General features: G+C 44.2%; 1 protein-coding gene across 12 annotated transcripts in view; it reads left to right on the top strand.

Moving 5' to 3' along the window:
- Ank3 (ankyrin 3) overlaps positions 1-22,711 on the top strand; it is a 295,079-nt gene that overhangs the window by 167,119 nt on the left and 105,249 nt on the right. For 9 of the 12 annotated variants that reach the window (XM_041656440.1, XM_041656439.1, XM_041656442.1 and 6 more), the window contains 7 exons: positions 4,811-5,008; positions 5,712-5,810; positions 9,300-9,398; positions 9,490-9,588; positions 10,735-10,830; positions 16,508-16,580; positions 16,759-16,821. In XM_041656440.1, the coding sequence (XP_041512374.1) occupies positions 4,811-5,008; positions 5,712-5,810; positions 9,300-9,398; positions 9,490-9,588; positions 10,735-10,830; positions 16,508-16,580; positions 16,759-16,821 (727 nt within the window). The remainder of the gene's footprint in view (positions 1-4,810; positions 5,009-5,711; positions 5,811-9,299; positions 9,399-9,489; positions 9,589-10,734; positions 10,831-16,507; positions 16,581-16,758; positions 16,822-22,711) is intronic. The other 3 variants (XM_041656446.1, XM_041656450.1, XM_041656449.1) reach the window with 1 other exon arrangement.

Raw genomic sequence — 22,711 nt, 5'->3', positions numbered from 1 at the left:
CCCAGTGAATACACAGAGAATTGATAATGTAGCTGCTCCCACATCGGGGTAAGAATGCTGGCACACTAGGGCCAATCAGGCTAGAAGTAGCAGTAGTTATGGAATGATATATGTGAAAAAATATATCTGGCCCATTTTTATGTTCATAAATAAACAGGTCAGAGTCTTGGGATGTGACTCAGTGGTAGAGTTCTTGCCTAGCATGCACATCGCCCTGGGTTCCGTGTCAAGCACCACATAAACCAAGTGTAGTGGTGTACACCTGCAATCCCATCACTCTGGAGATGGAGGCGGGTGGATGAGTTCAAAACTTCCCTCTCTTGGGTACATAGTGGAGTAGAAGGTAAGCCTGAAATACCTGAGATTCTATTTCAATAGACAAACAAACAGGCAAACAAACAAGCAGTCAGTAGCCAGCCTTGCATCTATCAAACAAAATTTAGGATGAGTGTTTCCAAGTTTACAAAGTATCATTAGGCAGAAGTTAAAGAGCAGGCCCCATATGTAATAACTGGGTTGTGTCCCATTAGCCTGAAGCCAAGGTCAATCCAGCACCAACTTTTCTAATGGGATGTTGTTCCTCCGTATCATGGCACATTGCCTAGGCCACTGCTGTGTCTTGACATCCCCATAATACCATCTTCAGGGCCGTGGTGCTAAGCCAGGGACTCTGTACGCTTTGATCCTGAGCAGATCAGTTATCTTAGTTACAGACTGACTTTATCTGCTATGGTAACAATCCTCCCTACAATCCTCTTCAAACCACTGTTTGAAGAGCTGAGCTTCTTTCTCCAACCCCAGGCAGCAACACAGAGCTTGGTTGTGCCTCTTTAAAGTAGCAAGGCCACAGACCTGCAGAACTTACCCAGAAGCTCCACAACCTCTGTTCTTGACACCTCATGGGCCACTTTTAAATGCAAGAGATGCTGGGAAATGTAGTTTTCAGCTGGGCACAGTTTTCTTTCAATAAAAAGAATGCATACAGCTGCTACCGATTTTACTCCTGGAAGTTCAGATCCTAAACCCCAGTAGACAGAGTGCCAGAGGATGCCAATGAGTGCCACAGCTGCACTAACCTCGATGCACGCCCTTCTTTTGTGCCCCGTTTCCAGCACTTTATACACCTCCTGCAACAGTGATGTTTGACTTTACATGACTGAGTTGCTGAAAAGTACATTTGCTAAGGGATCGTGGAATACTAAGACCCATTTTTACCAGATTTGTTCCCGGAGACAGGCTGCTATGCTGGAAAGGAGCTTGGCTTGGTTGCTGGCAAAACTGAGAGACTAATTAAAAAGCAACAGCGAGCGTGGTCATGCTGCTATAAAGTGTGCAGTGTCCTCCTTACTCTGTGTGTGGTGTGTGTGCGCACAGGCTTGGGAGGCTAAGCACAGATTCACATGATGGATATTTTGTCTTCAACAAGAATATGGGGAAGTAATGCTAGACATGGCTTAGCAGTCAGGGTCACTTTTTTCTCTTGCAAGAGGACCTGAGCTCAATTCCCAGCACCCACATGGCAGCTAACAACCATCTGTAACTGGTTTCAGGGATCAATGCCTTCTTCTGGTCATGTACTTGATACACATACATACATGCAAGGAATCGCTGATACATACAAAATTAAAAAAAATCAGGAGAAATAAAATCAAAATCAAGTGTAAGAAAGGGAAGATGTAAGATTCTCCTGATTGGGCTAGAGAGATGCCACGGTGGTTCAAAAGCTGTTCTTGCAGAGGCCAGAGTTTGGGTCCCAGAACCACACCAGGAAGAACAGAACCCCTTGTAACTCTAGCTCCAGAAGGTCTCAGGATACCCTCTGGCCTTTGTGGGCACCTTCACTCATACATATGAATAATGAAAATCTTTTTTTTGAAAACACAAGATCTTTGAAAAGATTATTCTATAATTGACTCTCCCTGGTTAGTCTATCAAATTAATACATCTTCCTTGAGTGTAGGAGTCAAGTATCATTTTGCTTTTCTGAAAACAGAGCTGAAGAAACTCATAATTGTATTGTGGGTCTCTGGATAAATTTCTTGTCTCTTATTCAAAGTGTTTCCTAAGAGTTTCTGAGATCTTGGTTTTCTTACCTTACATGTCATTTTATACCTCAGAAGTAGCCAGGATGAGTCTCTAAAGCAGTGGTTCTCAATTTGTAGGTTTTGACCCCTTTGGAGGGGGTGGTGTTGAACGACCCTTACTTAGGGGTCATCTAAGACTATTGGAAAACACAGATCTGTTATCATTCATAACAGTAACAAAATTGCAGTTATGAAGTAGCATGGAAAATAATTGTACAGTTGGGTGAATCACCACAACATGAAGGACTGTATTCAAAGGTTGCAGCATTAGAAAGGTTGAGAACCATAAAGAATAATATGTATCAGCCAGGCAGTGGTGGCTCACACCTTTAATTCCAGCACTAAAAGGATAGAGGCAGACGTATTTTTGGGTGTTCGAGGTCAGCCTGGTCTACAGAGCGAGTTCCAGGACAATCAAGGGCTGCATAGAGAAATTCCATCTCAAAAAACAAACAGAAACAAGCAAACATGTATTTTATCTAGACCTGGCACATATTACAAAATTGTTTGAACTCTTTAGATAATTGTTTCGTAGGACCTAGAATTTGTGGGTTTGTTAGAAGATAGCAAGATTGTTTCGTCTGAAAGGAGAGCAAATTGTCCTGCGCTGGTTGGGGCTGAAAGCTGACTAACTCATGATCTTCTCCTTCTTCTTTTGTCGATGTTGTTTGCTTGTTTGTTTTTGAAACAGTGTCTCCTTGCATAGCCCAGGCAGGCTTCAGCTTCCCAAAAGCTGGAATTGTAGGCATGCACCACCACACCCAGCTCGGTTAAACGTTCTGTCCCTTGTAAAAGTAAAACCACAGGTGATGACTGATAAGGACATAGCAATGCCTTTACCACCCGCACTGTTAGTGTTAGGCATGTTAGCTAGTCCTGCTTCTTCTGTTAGTGCTGCCTTGTGAAGTTTCTCTATAGTGGAGGGGTAGAAGGTAGCTAGCTGTCTCCTGCCCCCGTGTCTTATACTATAGCCTTGGACACAGTCCAGTGCTCTGCTGGCCCCTGCTTCTTCTGTTAGTGCTGCCTTGTGAAGTTTCTCTATAGTGGAGGGGTAGAAGGTAGCTAGCTGTCTCCTGCCCCCGTGTCTTATACTATAGCCTTGGACACAGTCCAGTGCTCTGCTGGCCCGCGGAGGCACGGGTCTCTGAAGGGTGTGTCTGAGTATTTGGTCAGAGGGCCAAATGCTTCTCAGGGTAGCTAGTGTTTCCACATGGCATAGGTCAAGACTAAAAATAGGAATCTAAAACCTCCTCCTGCCCTGGCTCAGCCAGGCGAGGACTCTGGAGGACATCTCCACGCTGCACTTCCGCTTGCTATGGTCAAGTTCATGTCTGTATCGTAGTGCAGTCTTGTATTTGTTATGGAGGGCACTTTCTCAGGTCAGACACTCAAGGCTCCTGAGGCCCAGCTCATCAACAGGAAACTTCATCTATAGCTGAGCATGAGGGGCCAGCTGAGGAGAAAATGGCACAGGTTCTGACTGTGGAGGCTCCTTTCTTCATGTAATCCGCATGATGTGCCTATTACTTTGAAACACGTGCCGTGAGGACACCACAGCCTGTGCCTCAGTAGCTTCAGACTACAGTAAGAAGTAATAAATGTGCAAATAAGAGCGTGCCACTAAGTGATCCGGTACTGAGGCTAAAGACACAGTGGTTTCTGGGTGTTAGAAATTGATCCATGAAAAGAGACAGCCAGCTTCACTAAGGGTGTAGCTCCTGGGTTGACTTTTCAATGCTGTACGTCATCTTCATAGTCAGGCTGTGGGAAAGGATTTTTGGTAGAGTAAAGCAAGCCAGGGAAACCTGAAATGATGACCTCTCTGGACACCCGCAGGCGGCTGATGGCCCTGGGTATCAAGTACAGACAGACAGACCACCAGGAACCAATGAGAAGAAAGCAACTCCCGTGAAGATTAAAGATTGTGACTTGCGGGCAGTACAAGTTGTCTTTGTTCTTTGGGGGCTGCTCTGGCAACACACTGATAAGGAGCAGAGGATTTCTCGCTGTTCCAGAGCTGGGAAGGTCAAGACTGAGGAGTTCACATTCAGCAAGGGGCTTGTTGCCCATGACTGAAAGTAGAAGGGCAAAGAGAGAGAGTAGCAGGGAGCTAAACTCATCTTCTCAGAAGCTTATTCTCTATAGCCTTGCAAACCACCCCCTCCTTAGCCTACCCCCTCCATAACCCACCCTCTCTACAGCCCACCCTCTCCACAGCCCCTCTCTCTATCTCAGCTTCAAGAGCATCCTTGAAGGGCAGGTCCTCTTGCATCCTCACCACCTCTTCCAGGTTCCACCTCCCAGCACCATTGCACTGGGTCCAGAGTTCCCAGCACAGAAAGACAAGGGACACCTTTCAAACCATAACAGATAGACACTAAGCTGATTTGAAGATTGGAATTTGTACAGCTCTGAGCATGCCCCCAGCAGAGCGTATGGCTTGTTCTTCTAACCCCAGTCGAAAAATACGGTAGTATTTATTGAGCATCTACTATCATAGATTTCCTCTTCAAAAACCAATAGTGCGCCAGCTCTGTGATTTTAGATTGCAGTTCTTCCTACTCGGAACTGCACTCATGATACGATTTGGTTTAGCACCATTTCTTACTTTGTCATAGTTTTTCATCCAGCTAGAGCGATTCACTAGAAAAGGAAGCATACTCTTTGAAAACATACCGTATACATTTTTTTCTCAGTACTAGACATGATTGATTGGTTTTTGACAGAATGGTTATACACCACTGCACATTGCGGCCAAGAAGAACCAGATGGACATAGCGACTTCTCTGCTGGAGTATGGTGCTGATGCGAATGCGGTTACCCGGCAAGGGATTGCTTCCGTCCATCTCGCAGCTCAGGAAGGGCACGTGGACATGGTATCGCTGCTCCTCAGTAGAAACGCGAACGTGAACCTGAGCAATAAGGTAACTTCTTTCTTGTTCTTCTGCAAAGCCTACAATCCAATAGAAATTAAAGCCTCAGAAAAGTCTAAACGTTGATTGAAATTTGGGGGTCAAGTAGAATAGGCAAGGTTGACAAGATGGCTCAGCAGGCAAAGGTATCTGCTGACAAGCTTGATGACCTGAGTTCGATCCCAGAACCCACACGGTGGAGGGGAGAACTGACTCACACAAGTTCATTAATAGAGCAAGAACATTACCATGTAATGCTGTACACCATATAATAATTATCCTTGACTTTTTGCTGACATTAACCCCATTGATCATGTATTAAAACTCCAGTGTGGTTTTGTTGTTAGAGTCTTTGATGTTTAGTTGGGGTTACCTACATATGTTAAGGGAAGGCAATATGCTCACTTATCTTTGCTTTAGAAATATCCCTACAAAGAAGTGAATGAGAAGGGAGGGGGCCAAGATGCATCAAAAGTCCTGAACAATATCAAGTTTGCAATGAGCCTCTCCTGTCACCCTAGGGTACCCTGGAATTTTTTATGGAGCCTCTGGTCAGCACTGCTGACATAGTGTTCATACAGAGTGGTCCATGTCCTTACTCTGTAGATTTTTCTTTTTAAGGGTCAAGGCTAACTATTAGAATTCACATGCCAAATCTCAAACTTACCCACATGTATGCACTCACCGTGACTGACATCCCTGGAATCTCTTCCAGAGTGGCCTCACCCCGCTCCATCTGGCTGCTCAAGAAGACAGAGTGAATGTGGCTGAAGTCCTCGTCAACCAAGGGGCCCACGTGGATGCACAGACCAAGGTACATCTCCTTTCCCACTCAGCAAGGAAGGAGCCCTACCAGGTGGCCCTGGAGTGATCGACATCAGTGGGAAAGCTGCAGCCATGGCAGAGACAGAAAACTGCCCTGGTCTTGCCAGCCATAGACAGCACTTCCATTCAAGGGCCGGGCTCTGGCCATGACATTTCAGACACTCCCATCTTTACTGGCCCAAGTTCTTCTTTAGCTGCATGGTATAATCTATAATAATATTCTGTATTATTATCAGGAATCCTGTCACAGATCTGCTTCTGGGGTAGTGTGCAAATGTTGTAGCTTTTATAAGTAACTTTAAAAAAAGAAAAAAAGAAAGGAAGGAAGGAAGAGAGAGAAAGAGAAGGAGGAAGAAAGACCTTGATGACAACTAAAGTTTTTTTTTTATTCTGTGTGATTAATGAAAGAACAATGAAAGAATATTCGATTGTTCTCTTCATGTATTGCTTACTATTTATGCAATTGACCTGTGATTTCCCTTATTTTTATTTTCCTCTTTTATTTTACTCCCGTTTGCTTTGGTAAAATACTGCTTTTGAAAAGAGATGAAATGCTGGCTAATGTCGAACAATGCGCCCGTTCGCGCACAGATAAGAGAATGGGCGTTCGATTACAAAAGATACAATTTTATGCATGTCTCTTTTCACAGAACATTTGAGACAGGGTCTCTCTGTGTAGCTCTGGATGCCTAAAAGCTCACTGTGCAGACCAGGCTGGCCTCTGACTCACAGAGATCCACCTGCCTCCCCTTCCCAAACGCTGGGATTAAAGGTGTGCCCTGGTACCATTCTCCCCTAGCATGTGTCAGTTTATTACAGGGAAAGAATGCTGAGCTGGGCATGGTGGCTCATTCCTGTAATCTCAGCACTTGGAAAATTGAGGCAGCCTGCGCTCTGTATTGAGTTCCATGCTGAGTTTTCAAAGATATGAGTGCCCGTGATTGCCATGTTGCATTTATAAACATTCCTGTACATACATGGATTAGTTCTGAATAGGATCAGGGGGAGATCTGAGGCAAGAATGGCTCCCTGACCTGTACACAGGGTTGGCAAATACACACACACACGCACACACACACACATGCATACACATGCACACGCGCACACACACGCACTCTAAACCCAGTGCCTTGAATGTGATAGGCAAGCACACTACCACAGAACTAGCCCCTTGAGTAGTAATATTATCAAGTAGCTAGCAGTGACAATGTCAAAAAGACGACTCAACACCCAGCAAATTAGCAAACAGTCTTTACCAGCAAACTTTAGTCCTTGAATGGGGCAGAGGCTGCAGCTGTCGGTGGAGGTGTCCCCGAAGAAGACTGTGCTTGGTGCAAAGAAAGCCCAGGCCTGACATCCGGAGAGTCACTGACCTTAATGTAGAAGAGAAAGTCATGCTGATATGCCCATGAGAGACGGACCATGGTGATATTAAGTAAAATCATGAGGTGCCACAGAATGCCAGCCAGATCACCTGCGTCTGTCACTTCTTTCCGTGACACTTCCTTCTGTGCATATGTTTGGGAGGTGTGTTCACATGTGGTGTGTGCCCACGTATAGGCGTGCATGATTTGTGTACCCGAGGCCAGAGGAGAATGTCAGGATCTCTACTTGCCCCCGCCTTATCTTATTTTTGAGGCAGGGTCTCTTCCCTAAACCTGAAGCTTGCTGGTTCAGCTCGGCTGGCTGACCAGTAAACTCCCAGGATCCACCTTTCCCTGCCCCTTAACACTGGGATGGCAAGCACAGGTGGCCATGCCTGGCTTCCATCACTTCTTCTTACACAAATACATCTGTCCAGTTTAGCAAGAATGACAGTCAGCTCTCTCTCTCTCCTTTCTCCCGTTCTCCTTCTTCAATCCCTTATTTGCCAAAGATTTAGACTGTTTACTGAGCACCTGTGAGGTGCGGGAGATGATAACAGTGAACGCTATGCACCAAGCACGTTCCAAAATACCTTACCGCTCGCTAGAGAGAATTTCTCAAGTTGTGTGTCTCAAGGCATGTCTTTACATGGTGCCGTATACAGTATTCTGTGTGTATGTTACATATTTGTGTGTGTTCAAGTGAACTTGTATTTGTGAATGTGTGTGTGTGTGTGTGTTTTATGGGAGGTTGGTTTGGTGGGTTGGTTTTGGCTTTTCAAGACATGGTATCTCTATGTAGCCCTGGCTGGAACTTGCCCTGTAGACTAGGTTGGCCTTGAACTCAGAGATCTGCCTGCCTTTGCCTCCTGAGTACTGGGATTAAAGACCTGTGCCATCACCACCCTGTTAGTATGTATGTTTGATATGCATTCTGGTATTAAACAGGTTCTCCTGTTTGCAATGCACCCATCTTATTGACGGAGGCATCTCCCATCTCCATGGTGCCATTACTTTTCAAATAATAATTTAAATTTTATGTATGCATATATATTTTCAAAGAGAAGAATAATCGGGAGAGAAACAAAACAAAACAAAATGAGAAAGAGTGGACGGCCCCTGAGAGTCACTGGGTGTCAAGCTAAGGATGGATTGGTTGTTTTGTGTCGCCATTGGTTTTCAAACTGTGGGGCTGCAGGGAAGACCTGGGTAGGCTCTCTTTAACCAACACAGTGGTCCTTGACTTTCTTAATGCTGAGACCCTCTAATACAGTCCCTCGGGTTGTGGTGACCCCAACCATAACATTATTTTTATTGCTACTTCATCACTGCAATTTTGCTACTGTTATGAATGGTATTGTAAATAGCTATGCTTTCTGATGGTCTTAGGTGGCCCCTGTAAAAGGGTAGTTTGGCACCACCACCTCACCACCACCCACAAAGGGGTCATGGCCCACAGGTTGAGAACTAAGAGCAACTCTACCAAGATCAAGTTCATACTTAGGCAACAAGAGCTCAATCTTAACTTTTTCCACGCCCCTGCCTGCCCACAGTGGACCTTTTGCTTTTTACTCCTTTGCAAGTTACTTGCTTACTTTTTCCTTGCAAATTCTCACTATGCAAACCTGACTGTCCTGGCACTCACAGAGATTTGCCCACTGCTGCCTCTGAAGTCCTGGGATTAAAGAAATGTGCCTCTCCACCACCCCTGCCCTGGTTCCCCAAGCTTGTCACTTCTCCATTTTGTTAGAGGACAGAGTGCTCAATCAACCCTAACCTAGTCTGTCCATACAACACTCTCTGGTGACATCAACCAGTTAGAGTACACCTGTCTAGGGGGCTGATTGGTTCATCTTTCCTTCCTGTCATGAACAGTATCTAGAGAGTAAAGAGCTGACGTAAGGGAAAGTTAAATGCCTATTTTTATGTTCAATCAGATATACTAAGACTAACTCTGAAAAGGGCAATTTTTGTTATGGGGGGAAAAAAATCTAAAAAAAAAAGTATTTTCCAACTCAAAAGGAACGTTGAATAATACTTTTACTTCCGTTTAGGATTACTTGTTACTAAAAGTGCACTTACAATGTTTCTTTTTTTATAAAATGTAATTACAGATGGGCTACACGCCACTCCATGTGGGCTGTCACTATGGAAACATCAAAATAGTCAATTTTCTGCTGCAGCATTCCGCAAAAGTTAATGCCAAAACAAAGGTGGGTGCCTCCCCCTTCCCTTCCAGCCAAAACCTTGGCTTTATGTTCAAGGGAGCAAACGCGAGTCATTTCTCCGTTCTTCCTTCTGCAGAATGGATACACACCCTTGCACCAGGCAGCTCAGCAGGGCCACACGCATGTCATCAACGTCTTGCTTCAGAACAATGCCTCCCCCAATGAACTCACTGTGGTAAGCTGTGGTCCCACGCTGCAGGGCTGGAGGAGACAGAGGGGCTCTGGCGCCTTCTCGCATTTTGATTGCACACCGGCTGCTTCTCAGTGATACGTTGGATAGAGCCTTCAGCGGGGTCCCATGCCGTGGGCTCTTCAAACAACAGTAGTAGACCAGGGTTTCACGCTCTAAAAATACTCACTTCCTTGCCACTTATAGAAGCACATGAAAAAGAAAAATGATATTTATGTCCCATTGACTATTGACATGGAACCACACACATGAAGCTGCCTGGACCCTGAAGCATGGGTAGGAATAAGAGAGCTGGACTTTCACAAAGTATGTTAGTTAGTTATCTTTCCATCGCTATGGCGAAATTCCTGAGGCAAGCGACTTAATAGAAGGAAAGCCTTTCTTTGCCTGGCGGTTGTGCAGATGCCAATCCATGATCACTGGACTTCATCAGTTTGAGTCTGTAGTGAGATTGGACATTATGGCAGAGAGTGATTACCATGGCCACCAGGAAGTAAAGAGAGAAAGGAGGAGTCTGTTGTCCCAATACACCCTCTAAGGACATACCCAAGGTGGCCTAATTTCCCTCCATTAGTCCCAATGTGCCAGTAGCACCAACATCTTCAAATACATGGCCTTTATGACATCTAGTATCCAAACTATAAAATTATGTCACTAATGTAACTTTTCCATTTTTTCGTATATGACAGTTGTCTTGGTGTGATGAGACACTGGTCTTGCATTGGTTGTAGGCTGTAAGCGGAGTTTCTCTGTATCCCGACAGCCACTTCCAATTCATCTCTCAGAGACTTATTATTAATTGTAAATGCTCAGCCAATAGCCCAGGCTTGTTACTTGCTAATTCCTACATTTTAATTAACCCATATTTCTTATCTACCCTCTGCCACGTGTAAGTACCTTCTTTCAACATGACACCTTCATCTTGCTTCTTTCTTCCTCTCGCCAGTCCTCAGATTCCACCCTTCTTATTCCTAGTCTCCTCAGTCTGGTTCTCCTGCCTATCCTCATCCTGTCTGACTATTGGCCGATCATCTTTTTTACTAAACCAATTGCAGCGACAGATATTCACACAGTGTAAAGGAATATTCCATAGCAGGCTCAGTAACTTTGTCCACATTTTCCCGTTTCCAGAATGGGAACACAGCCCTGGCCATCGCCCGGCGCCTCGGCTACATCTCAGTGGTTGACACACTGAAGATTGTGACAGAAGAGACGATAACCACCACCGTGAGTAATGGATATGGAACTTTCTTACTCTGAAAGCCAAGTTCCCAGATGGCAGTTTCTCAAGGCTTTTCTAGAACATTCTTTCTTCCTCCTTTCATAGACTAAGTACCACATTTTAAAATAGTATCACCTTATTGTTGGCAGTCAGTATAGCAAAACCTTTATTTCTGGTATGAACAAAGTTTGAAACACTAAAACAATGTATCTTTTAAAGTTGCATGGCTATGGAACTGAAGAGATGGCTCAGTGCAGAGGACCTGCCTAGCATCTGTCTCAGGCAGTGGTCAACAGTAACTGCAGCTCCAGGGCTTCCAGTGCCCTCTTCTGGCCCTTCTGAGCACTGCACTCACATGCTCAGACACACAGATACATAGGCACCTAAATAACTAGTAAAATGTATCTTGGAAAAATAGTTATGTAAGCAGATAGTTTTTGATTCTATATTATACAAATAAATTTGTTTGTTTTTTAATTTTGGCATTGTAAAAACTTTGAGAACTTTATGTAAGCTCTTTAAAATATTTGTTATTTTTGCAAAAATAATGTTTTCTTAAAGTTATAGGTAGATAAAAATTGACATTCTTATTTTTTTTGAATACTTGTTTGGGCTTTCCTAGGGAAACCAATATTTTCCTTAAATTTTAGAGTAAACATTTACCAGATGACCCTATTAGATACATTAAAACAAATTTTTCTTACATTTCATTGTGTGTGTTGGGGATACACACATGCCATGCCATGTATGTGGAAGTCAGAGGATAACTTGTGGGAGTCTGTTCTCTCTTTCCACTATGTCGGTTCTGGGGATTGAACTAGGGTTATCCCTCAGGCTGGGCAGCAAGTATCATTCCATACTGAGTTATCTTCCCCAGCTCTTAACACACACACACACACACACACACACACACACACACACAACAAACAAACAAAAACAAAACACTTCATAAATCACTTTAACCCTGTCTGATGCCTTTGACCTAGATTTGGCAGCTTTGAGATTAAGAACAGTTAGGACAGTGGAATTTGGGGTTATTGTCATCCTTTCCTTTTTAACACCTCCCCATCTGAAGGAAGACATGGCTATGATGCATAGCTTACTTTGCATGTGCAGTGCTTTATATAGAAAACCGTGGGCTAAGGCTGTCTGCAGCGACCTGCCGGCTGCCTTACTTGGCAGTTCGCGGGCTTTCAGAACTATAAAATAAATCTGCTGAGTACAAGAGAGAAAGTATGACTTACGAGGCAGAAAATGCTCACTAACCAGGTTCTATTTCGATCGTTACCACAGAGTTTAGAACAAAAATTGCACTCATCAGTTCATACTTTTGAAATCTACAATCTGTTATTGAGTTCTTGTGGATATTTTTGTTAGTGTGTGTTTTGTTTTGTCTCGAGACAGAGTCATGCTATGTGGACTAGGTTGGCTCAAACTCACAGAGACTATCCATTCTGACCCTAGAGTAAAGACGTGCACTTCCATGCCTGACTATCATTAAATTCTTAGAGAACATTTGCTAGCCTTAATGTTCTGGATTTGCTGTACAGCTCTCCCTAGGAGAGGAAATAGGAGAGAAACAAGCTGTTTAACCAAGTGTAACCAAGTGTCATGATGCTACAGACGTTTGAGTCATTATAGTAATACATCAGATTGCTGTCTCAGCATAGGGGACAGTCCTTGTCTAGTAATTCAAAATAAAAATCATAATTGAATTTTTCACCCATTGGGCTATTTCACACTGTTTATGTGAAGTAAAAATAAAAGCTTTGGGCTAGAGAGACTGCTCAGCCATTGGGCTCTCCAACTGCTCTTTGGAAGACCTGCCGTGCAGTTCCCAGAACCCACACTGGTGGCTCACAATAGCTAGTGACTTTGGTTTAGGGATTCAGTACCATTTTCTGGCTCCCACAGCCATATATGTGTGTGTGTGTGTGTGTGTGTGTGTGTGTGTGTGTGTATACACATATACACAGAGATGCATACATACAGGTATATAAGTAAAACATTTTTAAAAGGTGAAACACTAAAAGCATTAAGGTACCCTGGAGGGTTGATTAATGAAGTACAGGCAAGGCTGAGGTAGAGTCTCAATACAGCACAGCAACCACCAGCCTAGAGTGGCATAAATGAGAAGGTTGAGAAGGACCAGGCTCCAGCCGGAGTCGACAGCAGTGGCGGCACTTCATATGTGTGTCACCACTAAATGAGGGTGGAGGTCAGAAGGTAATGCATGCTAAAGGCAAGGGCCAGACTGCCCCAGGAAGAGAATATGACCTCCCCAAATAGGTGCTCATGGTGTCCAGCAAAGAAGCCAGTTCTAAGAATTATTCCACCTTCTGGCACTTGAGACTGTCACAAACTCAGACACCACCTTTCTGCCCTATTCTCGTGTTTGGGAATGATTCCCTTAGATGGGAGCTGTGTGCTTTTGGGATGGTATCTGTCATCTTAAAATAATTAGCACAGCTCAGCCCTGACCACGCTCACTATCTTGGTCTAGCAAGTTACCAGGACCTCAGCAGCCACCGTTTCTAGTAAGAGACTCCTCCGCATAGAGACAGTTCATGATGTGACCATCCTGAGAAAGGAAGTTAGTAAATTCTTTCATGGTCATAGCAGCGTGAGGAACCAAATGCCAAGCTTCAGGAGGAACAATTCTTCCTTTAATGGCATTAAAGGTGTATTTCACTTGATGACATTGCTTAAAATATTCAATTTCTCCAGCCCCAATCAGAAAACAACTAACACCCAGCTGTCGGTGGCTAGCACCGCTCTCTGCAGAAAGGAGCCAGGGCTCCTGGGAGAAATAGCTAGCCACAGGACTGGAGAAGGATTGCTCCAAAGTTAGTGTCCTCACTTTGCTTCTGTTACTATGGTAAAAGGCCGACCAGAAGCAGCTTTGGGAGCAGCGCCAGTTAGCTAAACTTACGGGTTAGTCTATGGACAGGCTACAGTCCACCATTGAGAAAAGCCAGGACCGGGAGTTCCAGCAGGAACCTGGAGGCAGGAACTGAAACACAGGCACTGAGAAACACAGCCTACTGGCTCGCTCCCCATGGCTTGCTCAGGTACCATTTTTACACAACCCAGGACCAGCAGCCAAAAGTGGTGCCATCCGCAGTGGCCTGGGCCCTTCCACATCCATCATTGATCAAGAGTACCTACAGGCCTATCAGATAGACGTAATCCTCCAGTTGAGGGTCCCTCTTTCCAGGTGACTCTAGTTTATGTCAAGTTGGAAAAAAAAACCTAATCTGCACATCAAGGAAGTGCACTGTCCTCACTACCAAAGCTAAACGAAATATGTAAATACAATGATTGGGGGGAGTCTTCACACACAAATCAATAGGAAGAGTTCATGATGACCAAGGCTGGGACACTTTATCCAAAACATTATAAACAAAACAATATTCGAGCACAGTCCAAAGTATGAAGCAAATATAAGTGAGTTCATACCGGTGTAAGTGAACAGCTGAAAGTGTAGGGAAAAATGTGCAGGTACCTGAGGGAAAAGAATTACAAAGAGTACAGGACATTCCAGGCATTGTTGGAATACTGGCCTCGAGGCCTTATTCAGTTGTGAGAAATGTGGCTGGAACAGATCTCCTGGCAAGGGAGTCCAGATAACTTATGAAAATCCCTCACTCTCAGGGAAGTGGCAAACGTGATCACCTATAGCCTCAAGATGAGCTGGACGTAGTGATCCTCCTTCCAAAACACAAGCAAAACAAGAACAGTCTACAGGCAAAGAGGAACAGAGGAAGTCTACGGAGGAGAACTCTGACAAATACTGCCTCAGCCAGGAGATCAAAGGCCACATCTGATAGGGCATGGGATGATGAAGGAGAAAGGGGAGCATCACCGCTGTCACCTCTGTTGCCTTCCTTCTCTAGATTAACCACAAAAGAAAACAAACAAGCAAATAACACAAACACTTCTTTAAATAACTCACTGACACAGCTCAAGACTCTCAAGGTCCTTAGCACCAAAGAAAGTTGAGAATCTTTTTAGTTTTACAAAACAGGGTTTCTCTGTAGCTATGGACCCAGTCCTGGAACTAGTGCTTGTAAATCAGGCTGGCCTCAAATTCACAGAGATTCACCTGCCTCTGCCTCCCAAGTGCTGGGATTAAAGGCATGCGCCACCACTGCCCAGCTGAAAGTTGAGAAGCTTAATAGTCAAGGAAAACCCAGAGAGTCATTGCAACTCCATCGAATACCTGCAATGTGGGACCAAAATCAAGAAAATGCCAGTGTAGCACAAACTTTGATGGAGATGTATCAATATTGGTATGCTATAACTGTACTATACTAACATAAGATTTTATGATGAGGAACTTGGTATGGGCATGTAGAGATTTTCTGCACAGTATTAGAGACTATACAACTAATTGAAAGTTTATTTTATAGAAGTGATCAGTTTCAGTATTATATGCTGAAAGAGGCACAAAAATGTTTTGTTTCCACCTAACATTGGAGCATAGGAGTGTAATTTACCAAAAAATATCAATAAGAAACTGAATTGATAGCCTTCCTTAGTTTCATCTTCTGGGTGCTTTTCAGTTTTCATTTTTTAAAGATTTATTTATTCATGTATTTTCTGTATATCAGTGCTCTGTTAACAGTTGTTGTTGCTGCTGTTGTTTGAGACAGGGTTTCTCAGTGTAACAGCCATGGTTGTCCTGGGATTCACTCTGTAGACCAGGGTAGCCTCAAACTCACAGAGATCCCCCTGCCTCTGTCTGCCGAGTGCTAGGATGAAAGGCGTGTGCCTCCACTACCCAGTTGAAGATTTATTTCCACTTTATGTGTATAGGTGTTTTGCTTGAAAGCCTATTTGTGTACCCCTTGTGTTCTGAAGCCAGAAGAGGCCTTCTGATCCCCTGGAACCGGAGGAACAGATTGTTCCCAGCTGCCATTTGGGTGCTATGAACCTAACTTAGTTCCTCTGCCAGGGCAGTACATTCTCTTAACCACTGAGCCATCCCTCCAGCCCCCGCTTTCAGCTTTTTAGCTTACATGATACTGCCGTTGTCTTTTGAGTAGGCATGGATTAAAAAGTTAGAAAGTTACTGAAAGAGGAAGCAAGAGCCAGGAAGGCACTCGCCCTGTAACTTGGTGTTCTTGATGAAGCTTTTCTGGAAGCTGATATGATCCTGCAAATGTGTTGCCTTCAAAATGTTTTTAATGCACGTAGTTATAAAATATGCATAACTTACATAATGTTAATAGTTTTCTGTATCCTGTCCATGGAATGGACACGTAGTTGGGAATACAAAGGAAGCAAAAGACTTGGCACGAAGGATAATGACAAATTCCTTGCTGTTATTTTGGGCTGTCTTCTTTGATGACCCTGAGTGGGATGTGATATTTGGTTCTGGCCTAGATGAGCACAGTGATGCTTTCTTCGCTTCCTCTGAAAAAGCCTTATTAGTCACCACGATCTCTGCTCTGTCTGTCCCTGGAAGGCTTCCAAACCTTGTGCTGCTCTGAGGAACATATCTGAGGACCCCCATGCTGCTCAAGGGAGAGAGCATACTGTGTATGAAGCCTTCTAGGTTCTCTACCCTGAAGCCCCACAGGATAGAAATCAATTCAGAAAGACACGAGTAGTCTCCTTGGAATTGCTAAGTCCATTCGTACTGAAACAGTCGCCTTTTGTTGTTGTTATTGTTTCTAGACCATCACTGAGAAACACAAAATGAACGTTCCAGAAACGATGAATGAAGTTCTCGATATGTCAGATGATGAAGGTACATCAATGTCCTTGGGGGGGGGGGGGGCGAGGTTCGTCATGGTGATGAGTTTGGGTATCTGTAGCTTCCAGAAGAAAGGCCTTGACCGATGTGTTTTGGGGAATGTTTACATGTTGTGTTTCGGAGTCGGGGATGAGGATTTTCATACGCTTCTGTTGTCGCTTCAATCATGCAGTTCGTAAAGCCAACGCCCCCGAAAAGCTCAGTGATGGGGAATATATCTCAGATGTTGAAGAAGGTATTTACCCCTTTATCCTGTGACGAGACTTAACTCCCAACTTCAGCTTTCCTTCCTTAGCTCTCAACAGTAACACTCCCTCAAGTTACTAACGTCTTGTGGAATTTTTTGAGAATTAATTTGGGGGCTGTTTAAAGGCTCACCTACATCCTACCCTCTTCCAGACTCGATTTCTCAAGCCCATTTCCCACCTTTAAGTAGAAAAAAAATGTCGCTCCTTATCAGGTGTACTCTCTTGCTGTTGTTTCTGTCAAGCAGAAAATGGGTCGTTTTATTGCTTGTGTCTGGAATCTAAAATGGGGGCAACTTAACTGTTGATAGTTGTTGGGTTTTGTTTTTTCCTTGAGTGGAAAAGGAGGCCTCACAGGTCACAGACCGAATGCCTAGTCTGCAGTAGACACTCAGATCTCCAGTTAAATCAGTTTTGGACTTGGGACTAAGCTTGGAAATTCTACCCGAATAAAACCACTTCTAAACGATAGCCTTTCAGTGGTGACTTGGTATATATTAAGGCTGTATTCCACGTGCTCAATAAAGCTTCTCGTTTTCTGCTTTACTTAAGAGATTGATCCTCTTGACCATGTCATTCACTTACATATATATGAGTGTGTATATGTGTGTGTGTATATATATGTGTGCATATATACAAATATGTGCATATGACATGTTTGAAAGGTCTATTGGAAAAATACCATCATATAAGTGAATAAATACTGTAAGGATGACAAATTTTGGAGCTTCACCGGAATAATGAAATATTTACTGTATATTATATAAATATACAATATATTAATTATATAAATATAAATATATAATATACAGTAAATATTATATTTGACTGTCCTGGAACTTTCTGTGTAGACCAGGCTGGCCTTGGACTCAAAGAAATCAACCTGCCTCTGCCTCCCTAGTGCTGGGACTAAAGGCATGCGCGACCATTTCCCTGACTTTTTTCTTCCCTTCAATCAGTTTATCCTCCGAAATGTCTTTCTTCCTTACTGCCCCCAAGCCCCACCCGCTTACATAGTACCTTTTCTCTCTTGTGTCCATCTTAGCAGAATTTTAATTCAAACTTACTGGGAGCACAAGCAGTGGGGAAATCTCTCTGATGCAAAGTGGCTGTAACTTTGTGACAGCCCACAGCTGCCTAGATAGACACACGGGGAAGCTGGTGACCAGATGGCACACTTCCAGGAACTGCAGCCCTGAAGTTGTGCCAAAACTCTTGGTTCTCTATGATTATTGATATTCTCTATGATTATTAACAGTTTTTTTAATAGACTTCTCCACTGGTTGTGTGTCTGTCTCTTTGATCTCCCGCTGGACTTGGGTCGCATCTCCCTGAGATGTCTTGTGACTCGCCGTCATTTGCTGTCACGGCGGATTCTCTCGCCACATTTCAGAGCAATTTCTCATGTGCCCCTGTGTTGTTTCTCTAAAGGGGTGGTGCTGCTTCCCTGAGTGTGCACAAACTAACAGGATTCAAAGTATGTTTTCCGAGCTAAATCAGCGTGAGATACAATATGATAGTCATCGTCAGCAATGTCCCTGCTCTTTTAACAAAGTAGCCAAGGTTACCACCCTGATGAGAGGCCAGGTTTGAATGGACTGTAATAGTTCTGTTTATGTGGATTGGTTATCAGATAATTCCAAAACAAGTGAAAATGGAATCTTTAAACTTGAATTTAATTCACTTAACGAAGTAGAAATGACAATCCTTTCCTTTATATTTGCAAACTTAAAATTCAGAGTGGCTTATAATGATCATTTGTACCTTTTGGTGAGTTCTTTGTTTTTTTTCCTCTTTGGGTGTGTTCATGGGTTATCAGAATCATTTGGCTTTAGATTTTATAATGTCATAGAATTAGATACCAGGAATGGGAAAGGAGGGATCCCGGAGGTCAGTCTACTTGAATACCCTTGTAGCTGGAATCTCTTTTGCTAGAACATTCTTTGCCGTAAAGTATCCAATTGCCTGATCCAGTTTGAATAATCTTCTTTAAAAGTTCCCCCACCTCTCTTGACTTCCTTTTTACTTCTAGCTGGTGACTCTGATCCTGATCTGTTTGGGCGAGGATGATGAGGATTCAGGTCCCACTGGGCTGTGACATAGGAAAATCTACTCTCCCGTGTCACAGCCCTTCAAGGATTTAAAACATTTTAAAGATTATATTCATTGATGGTGTAGGGGGGTGGAATGTGACTGCGCACATGACAGCGAGTATGTGCAGAGGTCAGAGGACCGTTTGTCCGTCGGCTCTGTCCTTCCACCTTGGAGGACCTGGGGGATCAAACTCCGCATCAGGTTAGGTAGCGGTACCGTCAGTTCCTGAATCATCTCTTCGCTCCTTCAGGAACTTGAAAGTTTTCTCCTACTGTCTCATCTTCATTTCCACTCAGGCTTATCTCAGTCCCCCCTCTCTACTCCCCCACTCAGAAGGATCTTTCTCCTGTGTCTGTCTCCAGTCTTACATGTCTGCCATGAATGCAGGTGTCTAACATGGAGCACAAGGCTGGAGCTGTAGTCTGATCTAGGCTGAACCAGATAGCAAGGCAAGTGATTGCTTGCTCCATGGAAGACACTGAGGACATGTTGTTGAGTCAGGCATGGTGGCACACACCTTTAATCCCAGCGCTCAGGAGGCAGAGGCAGGTGGATCTCTGAGTTCAAGACCAGGCTGCTCTGCAGAGCTGAGTTCTGGGACCGCCAGGGCTACACAGAGAAACCCTGCCTTGAAAAACCAAAAGCAAATAAATAAATATTACTGTTGGCGATATCCCCAAGTTTTCCTAACTTGAGCTCTGCCAATCATCATTTTCCCAATCAAGTATATATTCTTCTCTGTTATGCGAAGTAGCATTTCTGTATGACTAAAAATTATCCTAAAACCAATTGCTATGAAATTTTCATTTTAAAATAGCTCCTCCAAGTTGAATGATAATTTTGACTTCTAACTCACTTGCCTGAGAGTCTCTCCAGTCCTTTAATTGTCTCTAAAGTTAGATTCGGGCCTGCAAGTTTGAGTGAGTTCTGGCTGTGGCTGTGGCAAGTGCTCATTTCCGTGAACCCAATGGAGTTTGAATGAATCAGTGTACCAGAATTAGCAAGAGCCAGACATACGTGTGCTGTGGTATCAGGATGTGAAGGTAGAGGGACCCAGAGATAAAGCTGCAGAGTGAGCTCGGGCAGGCCTAGACTCCTTGGCACCCTGTTTACATGAAGAAAGAGGGGAAGAGGGGAGAGAGGGAAGGTGGCGAAGGGGAGGGAGGAAATGACCATGATAGCTCAGTCTGGGCTGCTGAGAATTCTCAGCACCATCTATAAGCAGCACAGCTTATCTCAAGAAAGAAAAGGGATAGTGTATAGCGTGGGAGATAGTATGCGCTCTAAATTAGGAAAGAATAGCTATTGAGGGGTTCCTGCCAGGAAGTCTCTCCTTCCTTTCTTCACCATTTTCCTGCTTTGCTTCTCCCTTTTCTTTCTTTTGGTCTCCTTTGAGAAATTAATTATAGGTAAGACATGTTTGTTTAATCCTCAGTTAGAAAGAGAGAGAGAGAGAGATTGAGAGAGAGAGAGAGAGAGAGAGAGAAGCAGGCAGGCAGTCTAGACAGTGCTGTCACTTACTGCCCCAGGAGGACAATGGAGCAGAGATACAGAGAACAAGGACCAAAGCATGAACAGAACCAGACCTAAACAGAAGCCAGAGAAGCCTTTTTAGAATGGGGAGCCCCAGGGCGTGAGCTCTGCAGAGGGGAAAGGGACAGTCTCCTGCCGCCTACAACCCTCCCCGCTATCCACTGCATACGTGTGCACAGATCATTAACTTTATTCTGTTGCTACCCAAATTCTTACATCTTACAAATGGGCCTGTAATTGACAAAGAAAGATATGAGGAGAGGAAGAGACCAGAGGAAGAGAAAAAAGGAACAAGGGGGGGAAGGCGAAAGGAGATGGGAGAGAGGGAGAAAGAGGAGGAGAGAGGAAGATGGGGGCAGGATAGAAGGAAGGAAAAAAGTTGACGTCAAGATCAAGGTCCAAGGTGTTTTCTGGTTTGGGTGGGGTTGGAGAGGTCAGAGGGGATGGGGTGGGGGTGGAGTGGAGCAGTGAGGGTGTGGGGAGATGGAGCAGTCAGAGAGGGTAGAGAGGGGTGAGGTTGGAGAGGTTAGAGGGGGTGGTGTGGGGGTGAGTGGAGCAGTCAGAGGGGGTGGAGTGGGGTGGGGTTGGAGTGGTCAGAGGGAGTGGTGTGGGGTGGGGGGAAATAGTCAGAGGGGTGCACTAGTCATGGAGGTGATGTGGGGGAGGGGTGGAGCTCCATAGTAATTCTGGCTCAGTTTGGACTTCAATTGTAAATTCCTGTAATGTGTGTATTTTTATAAATTGGGAAACAAAGTGCACATGTTATTTTAGCTTGCAGAATCCTAGTGGGCTGGAGTCTAATGGCCTTTAAAGAACAATAGATGTCACACGATGGGAAATGGAGTCAAGCCATGGAAAACAGAAACCAGACAGCAGTGTGCAGAGGAGCTGATCCAGGTCAGGCAGGCCACAGCCTTGTGAGGAAGGATGATCTAACCTGAAGTCACTTACATTTTGAGTGAGCTAGCTGGGCGGTGGAGGTGCACGCCTGTAATTACAGCCCTCAGCAGGCAGAGGCAGGTCAAGGCCAGCCTAGTCTATAGAGAGAGTTCCAGGACAGCCAAGGTTACACAGAGAAACCCTGTCTTGAAAAAAAAAATTTCTTTTTTGAGTGAGCTATAAAATCTCTGCTGGAATTGAATACAGACAGAAAATACTGAAAGAAAAAAATAAAAATTAAGTTTGTATGTGGTAGAATTAGTTACCAACAAGAAATGAGATTTAGATACAATAAAGCTAATCCCAGTACTTAGGAGGCAGAGGCAGGTGAATCTTTGTGAATTCAAGTTTGAGGCCAGTCTGGTCTACATAGAAACACATATTCACACACAGCACACACATACACACTGCTCACATGCACCTGTGGGAAAGGTTATGATATCACAAAGCAATAATATTTTTTTAATTTATTTATTTATTAAGGATTTCTGTCTCTTCCCCGCCACCGCCTCCCATATCCCTCCACGCACCAGACTACAACCCTAAGGTCCAAATCAGGAGCAATAATACTTTTTTTAAAAATCTCATGACAATAGAAACAGCCCTCCTTGAGACTGTCTCAGTTCAAGGACCGTTCAGGCCAAGGTACATGGTCAAGAACAGGAAGTAGAGACCTATCCAATCCACCAGGAACTCACACCTGCCCTACTTCTGCATCCATGGTGCCTGTCACTTCTGTCTTCTCCCCTCTATGGCCACGGTCCCAGTGGCATCTCTCTGGAGGGATCCAGCAAGGGTCTCCTGTACAGCCGTCAATTTGCATTCTTACTCCTTAGACTCAGCTGTCTGCCCAGCTTCTAGAGAAGTCCTTACAACTCTGTAGGTGCCTCACGTATTCCATTCCCCCATCTCCCCATAGGTGTATCATTTATTCCACTCCCTCCCCATGCTTCTGTGCTTATAGTGAGCTTTGCCTTCGTTCCTGCTGTTGGATCATTGTAATTTGGTCACTAGCATGCTTGTGCAATACTCCACACAGTACTTAGAATCTCCACAATTGAGTTCTCTGCCCTCCCATTGATGGCAATGTGGATTCTTTCCAGCTTGAAGCTATTGCAAAGGAGTTTTCTGTAAAGGTGTCTCCGTAGGTGTATACCATGGTAGAGTATAGACCTATGGCTACAACTGTGGAGTTGTAGGTTAAACAAGGGCAACAGAAGCCACAAACAAAACAAGACAAAACCAAAAGTAATAGATGACAATATGCTAGTATTGCAGAATTACAGAGTGAGATAATAATGATGATGATGATGA

This window comes from Microtus oregoni, unplaced genomic scaffold (assembly GCF_018167655.1).
Source record: "Microtus oregoni isolate MIOR12 unplaced genomic scaffold, Mior012 000007F_ref0000211, whole genome shotgun sequence".
In the NCBI taxonomy this organism is placed as follows: Eukaryota; Metazoa; Chordata; class Mammalia; order Rodentia; family Cricetidae; genus Microtus; species Microtus oregoni.
Note: the sequence above shows the minus strand (reverse complement) of the source record. Positions and strands in the feature narration are given on the sequence as shown.